We start from the raw sequence: 7,102 nt of genomic DNA on the forward strand, positions 1-7,102 counted from the left end.
GGAATCAAACCCAGGTCTCCCATACTGCAAGCGGATTCTTTACTAGCTGAGCCACAAGGGAAGCCCGCGAAACAGTAAAGAAGTTAAAAAAATTAATTAAATCATAGTTCAAAAATAAAGAAAAATAAAAAATTGCAATGAGGCATAAAGATTAGAGAATAATATAAACAATGGAAACAAACATGTAAATTACATCAACAAATAAAAATAAGTTGAATTCCTTGATTTAATTTCATAAATATTTATTGAAATCTTAGTATATGCCAGGTTTCCTTAGGTCCAAAGAGGTTAGTAGTAAACATGATAGACACAGGACCTCCACACATAAAATTCAGTTTAGTAGAGAACATATTATACAAGTGATGTGTGTCATCAAAACAGATGCTCAGGGTGAATTAAGCACATATCAAGGATTTTCTAAAGAGGTTGGAGAAATCCTTGAACACATTATCACATACCTAAGTTCTTCCTCATCATCACTGGTCAGCTATGCAACATCATATTTAATACTGAAATACTAGAAAGGAACACTTTTAATATAAGAAATAAGACAAAGATGACTACTATATTATTTTTATATATGTTCTCACCAAGACAAAAGGTACAAAACACAATTCAATACTAGTATGGGAAAAAGCAAATAGATGAAGCATTACTTATTTCAGAGAATTTAAAAAAGATGAAGAGCTTCACTAGCATTAACTCAATCTTAATACATATTTTAGGGAATATACTGTATTTCAAGGACTACATAAAAAATAGACATAAAATGGTGAACAATAAGTTTTCATTCTAGTGAGTAAAGACAGACAAGAAACGATTGGTTTATATTATGGTGAAGATCAGTATAAAGAGTAAAAATAAAGTTTCATGGTAATAAGAAAGCCAACTAAACTCTTCAGTTGTAAGTGGATCAGGAAAAGGCTTCCCAGAAGATTTTAGAGCCCTGTAGAACAAAAATGTATAAATGGAAAGATCATTCTGGACACCAGAATTGTTGATTTGGAAATGTAGGAGGCTTGCTTCCCACTGTAAAGAAATTAATGTGGCTGAGACTGGAAAAGAGAAAGAAATCAATCTTGAAAATTATGACTCAATCACAGAAGGAATTAAGACTTTCCTAAGGGAACAATGGGCAATGAAAAAGGGTTACAAACAGTGAAATGGTATCATCAACTTTGATCTCAGAAATATGTTCAAAAGTTAAAATGCATGTTTAGGAGTTATTTCAGTAATCCAGCTGACAAATCCGTGACCACAACTAGAATAGTGGCAATAGGGTTGGAGAAAAAAGCTAGATTCTATAGAGAATAAGGTCATGGAACTCACGGACTTGGAGGGGGATGGGCAATGAGAAAACAGACTCCATGACAGATGGTGGAACATCCACTAAAACAGGGGACAGAGGACAAAGGACTGTAATGTGCAGATGCCAGCTTTAAAGGTAAAGATGACAAATTCTGGGTTGGCTATGTTGAGTTTAAGATGCCTGTACAATGTTTCAATTGGAATGTATGATATGCAATCTAGTGATTAGAAAGAAGTAGAGTGGAGAGGTAGGATTGTGAGTCATCAGTGTATGCAAGAGAAACTAATTCTAGCTCTTTCAGATAGGTATAATTATTTAAGGTAGTAGGTAAGACTATTCCCTTTTCTTCCCGCTACTAGTAGACCCAGTGGAACAGAAACAATTTTTTAAACATTTTTATTAACTCATTTATGTTGTATAAGTAGAAGTGATGAGCAGGTGACTTTACAGCCTATAATTTAAATATTGGTACAGTTGGCATGAGGTAGGGTACCAGTTGGTTATTCTTTTCTGAGATCTGCTATGGTTGAATAAATTGTTGCATTTAAGAGTGTGGGATCTTACCAAAGAAGAATTTTCTCTAGGAACACATGACTGAAAAGATTCCTTCCTATATGTATTAACTGTTAAACATGATCTGAATTTTCTTTAGAGATAGGGAACCAGATTAGCATAAATTGTTTTAGGGACATCGTCACTATTATGCCTTATGAGGAAGGAGGATAACAGTGAGTTGGATACTGTTCAAGGCAAGACAAATGAGATATTTATGGTCTGTGGTCAATTATTATTAATTCATTTAACAATTATTTTCTAGTGGCTACTGTAAGCCAGGCACATGGTTAAAAACATAGGATTCCATTTTGGGCTTCTAGAAGCTCATAGTCTATTATTTAAGACTATTATTAGTCTATTATTTAAGACTATTAATAAGTCTATTATTTAAGACTCTTCAAATAGACTTAAAAGCAATAGTTCCCCTTAACTAATTGCTTCATCAGCTGAAATATAGAGGCACACTTAGTTAATACTAAGAATTTTAATAAGCATGATAGGAAATCAAACTAATGTCAAAGAACTAAGAGGTCAACTGCCTTCAAAGAAACAAAAAGTTAATCAAGATTTCTCTCATTTTGAAACTTTGTCTGGAAAATTTTGAACACTGTCTTGGGCCCCTTTCTCCTTTTAACTGTGGTGCTATTCCTCACAGGCCTTGCTTTGGGAGATGGTGACTGACTTGGACGTGGTTTTCCAGGAAGTGGCTGGTGATTTTTACTACATATAAACTCAAGCCAGGAGACCCCTGGAGGCAAGCGGTGGTAACTAAGTAACTTAGTGACCGCACCTTCTGAGACGGCAGACTCTTTTGGAGGAGGAGGAGGGGGAAAGGGGGCTATGGTGGAAGAGGAGGAGGAGGAGGAAGATGAAGAGGATGAGGAGGACAAAGACGTGGAGGAGGAAGCGGACGGGAGTACAGACTGGAACTGAGGGCTACTGTTTTTCTTCACATAGAGCAGCCAGTCTACAGCCTGGGGCTGTTGGCTTGCAGCTTGGTTTTGGGGGGCTACTGTCAGCCAGGTCTTCTTCTCATTAGCTCCCTGAGTGACATCAGATTCCGAGGTAGGGAAAATGTTTGGTATCTTCTCCATTCCTTCAAGATGGTCTTCAGGGGCTTCATCAGGCTGATTTTCTTTCACAGGGAGTAAAAAAGTAGTCTCTGGTAGGGAAAGGATGAAAACTAGTTTCACTGTTATCTCTTTCTCAGGAGTGAGTTCAGGAGTTGGGATGACAAAGAGTGTGGCGGCGTGGGGGTCCTTCCTTCCTGTAAGATGGCTGCAATGAGATCTGACACAGGAAGCACAGGCCAAGCAAACCATATAACTGGATGAGAGGCGGGGGCCAGGACGAGGGTTTGGTCTTCCCCTCATCCTTCGAAAGAGAATCTGCCTACAGAGATCCCTCTGGATTCTGGTCTTGGAAAGAGAATTGACAATTTTATTTACCACATCACTGGGGACAGTTCCGCCTTTAACAATGCAGGGTTGAGTGTGATCTAAAGTCCATGGAATTTCTTTACTGGGTCCTGTCTCTTCACAGTGACCAAAACTGCTTTTTCGCTGGAGTCTGGAGCCCAGTGTTAAAGCAGCTATGCTCCTCATGGGGTGCCTGGAGCTGAATAATGACTGACCCGCGACATTTGGTTTGGGATGAGGTGAGGAATGACCTGTGGCTTTGTGTTTGTCGCTTGGTGAAGTGGTGTCCTGCAATCTGGAGTGACACATTGCTGAGCTCGGGGTCCTGAAGTCATGATCAAGTGTTTTGGGCTGGAACAACGGCAAACTCTTTGACTGGTGGACAGAGTGTGGTAAAGGTGACTTTCTTGGTTTTGAACTGGACAGTGGTAATCTCAGAACACTGGAATTGGACCTCAGTACAGGTGGTGTCTGAAGTCTGGGGTCAGGTAATGATGAGCTCAGAGTCATGTGACTGGGCTCCAAAGGCTGGGCTTCAGGTGATGTCTGAAACAAGTCATTTATTTGAGATGTAGAGCTGGGAGATGGTGAGCTCAAGCATCTTTGATTGCACTCTAACAAAGATGACCACAGGCTGTCCAATGAAGAGGCTTTCTGAGGCTTGGACTGGGGTAATGCTGAACTAAAGGCTCTTTGATTAGGTTCCAAAGATGATGATGTCCATAGGTAGTCTGGGGAAGGAGTTTCTTGATGATTGACATATAGTGATGAACTTGACACTCTTCGAATAGACTTCAGTGGAGGTGATGTCCAGAAAAGATCTAGGGAAGATGTATTCTGAGGTTTAGGAAAGGATAACTGTGAGCTCCAGTCTGTTTGACTGGGCTCTGGTGACAATGTCTTAATGAGGTCAAATGAAGATGTGTTCTGAGGTTTAGGGTAGGACAAAGGTGAGCTCAGGGCTTTCTTATTAGGCCACAAGGGAGTTCTCCGCTGGAGGTGTAGTGAAGGTGTGACCTGACGCTTGGAGTGAGGTAATGGTGATTTTAGAACCCTGTTATAGCAGTCCCCTGAAATTGTGTCCTGAGACATGACAGAGGGCAATTCTGAGCATCTCTGTACCTTCTGGCTAGAGTTTGGTGGAGGCACTACAAGGTTATTACTATGGGATTGTACTCTGACCACAGATTGGTTATTGGGTTGATTTAATTTTTCATCTGTGTATTGACGTGCTAATGAGCTGGTTGCGGCCAGTTGGTAAGAGTGTTCTAAGGGCACGAAGTGTTGGTTATAATATGCTAGGGGCACCATCTTGTGCTAGTCGTAGAGGTCTTTCTGAAAGCAGTTGGCTTGCAGGGATGTTTCGGTAACTGATACAGTCTTTTAGCTGGATTCCATGGACAACAAATACTTCTAAACAAATAACTTAAGAAGTGTCAAACATCTGTCTTGTGACCTTTCTGTTAATTCCTAAATATTATAGGTGTCTCAAAATTGAGGTGTAAATGAGGTTGGAAAAAAAGTGTCACCAATTGAGATTCTTCTCTGTCTTCTCTTTAGCTTCCTAGAATTTTTTCCTCTTAAGGAAATGATACCTGTTAACAAAACAGTGAAGAGGTTTCAGAGAGGGGGCCTGATAGGGATATTAATTTTCTCAAACAATTTATAGTGACAAAAGAACTGTGTGTATCTTTTGAGTAAAATTTTCTAAACATTCAGCTGCTTACATGTAAAACAGGTAAATATAATGTTTAATTTATTGGACTAAAGACTAAATAATATACCTAAAATGTATAACAGTCCCCAAGATATAGGAGATGCTCAGTAATAGGTAATAGCTATTTGGGGTGTTCTTTCAATGATTGCTTTAGTTAAAAAAAAATTTGAGATAAATTTATTGCATTAAATAATAGACTCAAAGTAAAATGGAAGTTCTTCTTATATGTGAGTGTGCATGCTTAGTCACTTAGTCATGTCCCACTCTACCCCAAAATCTCCAAAACAATTCAAACACCAACATATAAGAATCAATAAAGTTAATGCTCCTTGTAAAGAAATCATCTTTTCTGCATCTTCTATCTTGGTCCCTAAACTAGTCATCTAATTCAAAATCTTTGAAATTATCCTGGACAGATTCACCTTCCAAAACCATCTAGATACCAGTATCTGTTGATCTTATCTCTTTCATATATTAATTCACCTTTTTTTCTATTCAACTCCACTACTTCTTATACTCTTTTTTCTATTCAATTCCACTTATTCTGTAGGCATATCTCATCTAAACTAATATATTTATGTTTATTTATCTTCCCCCCAACCTTTGTCACTCTCTTCCCGTTCCTCTGCCACAAATCCAAAAGCAAACTCTTGCTGATGACAGACAGTTACTCCTCACCCAAAGAACGTCTTCATTTTGCTTCTGCCTGCATGAATAGGGCTTTCTGGTGGCTCAGCAGTCAAGAATCTGCCTGCAAGTGCAGGATATATGAGTTTGATGCCTGAGTGTGGAAGATCCCCTGAAGAAGGACATGGCAACGCATTCCAGTAATTTTGCCTGGAAAATCCCATGGACAGAGGAGCCTGGTGAACTACAGTCCACAGGGTCCCAAAACGTTGGACACCACTGAGCACGTAACATGCATGAAGAGTAACAACTAAGTTACTTGTGATTGCTGGATTTTGCGTATTGTGTCTTAACATCAATACTTTAAAAAGGGGAGGGAACAGCACAGCCTACTGCATATATATCACATTCTAAAAAACATCTATATAGTAATATAGAGTAACACCATGACCTTGATGTATGGAAAGATTTCTTAAAACATAGAAAGCTATAACCATTAAAAACTGATAAACTAAAATCAAAAATTCTCAGTCATCAAGAAATGCCATCAAAGAATGGGAAAAATAAATATTTGCAATGCATATATCTGAAAGAGAGACTCATATTCATTACAACTTCTGCAAGTTACTAAGATAAGATAAGCAGTGCAGTTAGAATGACAGGCAAAACATGGAATGAGCACTTCACAAAAGAGGATATCCAAATACTAATGCAATATGAAAAGATGTTCAGGATTGTTAGAAACCAGTCAAATGCATATTTAAACTACAGAGAGATACTACTACACATTATCAGAATGTGACTAATATGAAAACTTATAAAGCTAATAACTGGTGATTATATAGCTTAATTAGTATATTATATATATATATGCATACATACATATGTATATATTATATTCCACTCTTAGATACATCTCAAGAGGCATGCAATGCATGAATATTGGCACCAAAATACATATACTAGGATATTCATGGACTATTATTCCTAATAGTTTCAAACTAGAATTAACTTTCAACCAATAATAGATTATATAAGTAAACTGTGATACATTCATTCAATAAAATACTGGACAACAATGAAAATTAACAGAAAATCTAACATCATAGAACTACATGAATGAATATCACATAAAAAATACTGATTGAAAAGTATATGCACAAAAACTCATTTGTAATTTTATGTATAAAAGTACAAAATCAGTTCATACTAACTATGGTACTCATAGTCAAGATAATAATACATCTGGGGGAAGCGGAGGTTACAAGGGAACACAAGGCTTCTGGGGTGGTGATAATGTTCTGTTTGTTGGCCTGGACGCTGACAGTGTAGGTGAATTCACTTTGTGATAATTGAGCTCTAACATTTACTCTACGTGTATTTTTCCCTGTTTCCTAACTTCAATACAAGGTTTAAGAATACATAACCTGACGCTAATTTGAAAAGACACATCTGACACAAAATTTCACTGAAAAG

At 37.7% G+C, this 7,102-nt stretch overlaps 1 protein-coding gene across 1 annotated transcript; it reads right to left on the minus strand.

Moving 5' to 3' along the window:
- Positions 1–2,421: 2,421 nt before the first annotated feature.
- Positions 2,422–4,593, minus strand: CSNKA2IP (casein kinase 2 subunit alpha' interacting protein). Its single transcript, XM_065913628.1, has one exon. The coding sequence runs from the start codon at positions 4,591–4,593 to the stop codon at positions 2,422–2,424; it is 2,172 nt and encodes a 723-aa protein (XP_065769700.1).
- Positions 4,594–7,102: the final 2,509 nt, after the last annotated feature.

The sequence above is a fragment of the Muntiacus reevesi genome, chromosome 21 (assembly GCF_963930625.1).
Source record: "Muntiacus reevesi chromosome 21, mMunRee1.1, whole genome shotgun sequence".
NCBI classification, from domain to species: domain Eukaryota; kingdom Metazoa; phylum Chordata; class Mammalia; order Artiodactyla; family Cervidae; genus Muntiacus; species Muntiacus reevesi.

Excerpts from the sequence above, each read along its gene's own strand:
- CSNKA2IP (XM_065913628.1), bottom strand. The coding sequence starts at position 4,593 with ATGGTGCCCCTAGCATATTATAACCAACACTTCGTGCCCTTAGAACAC.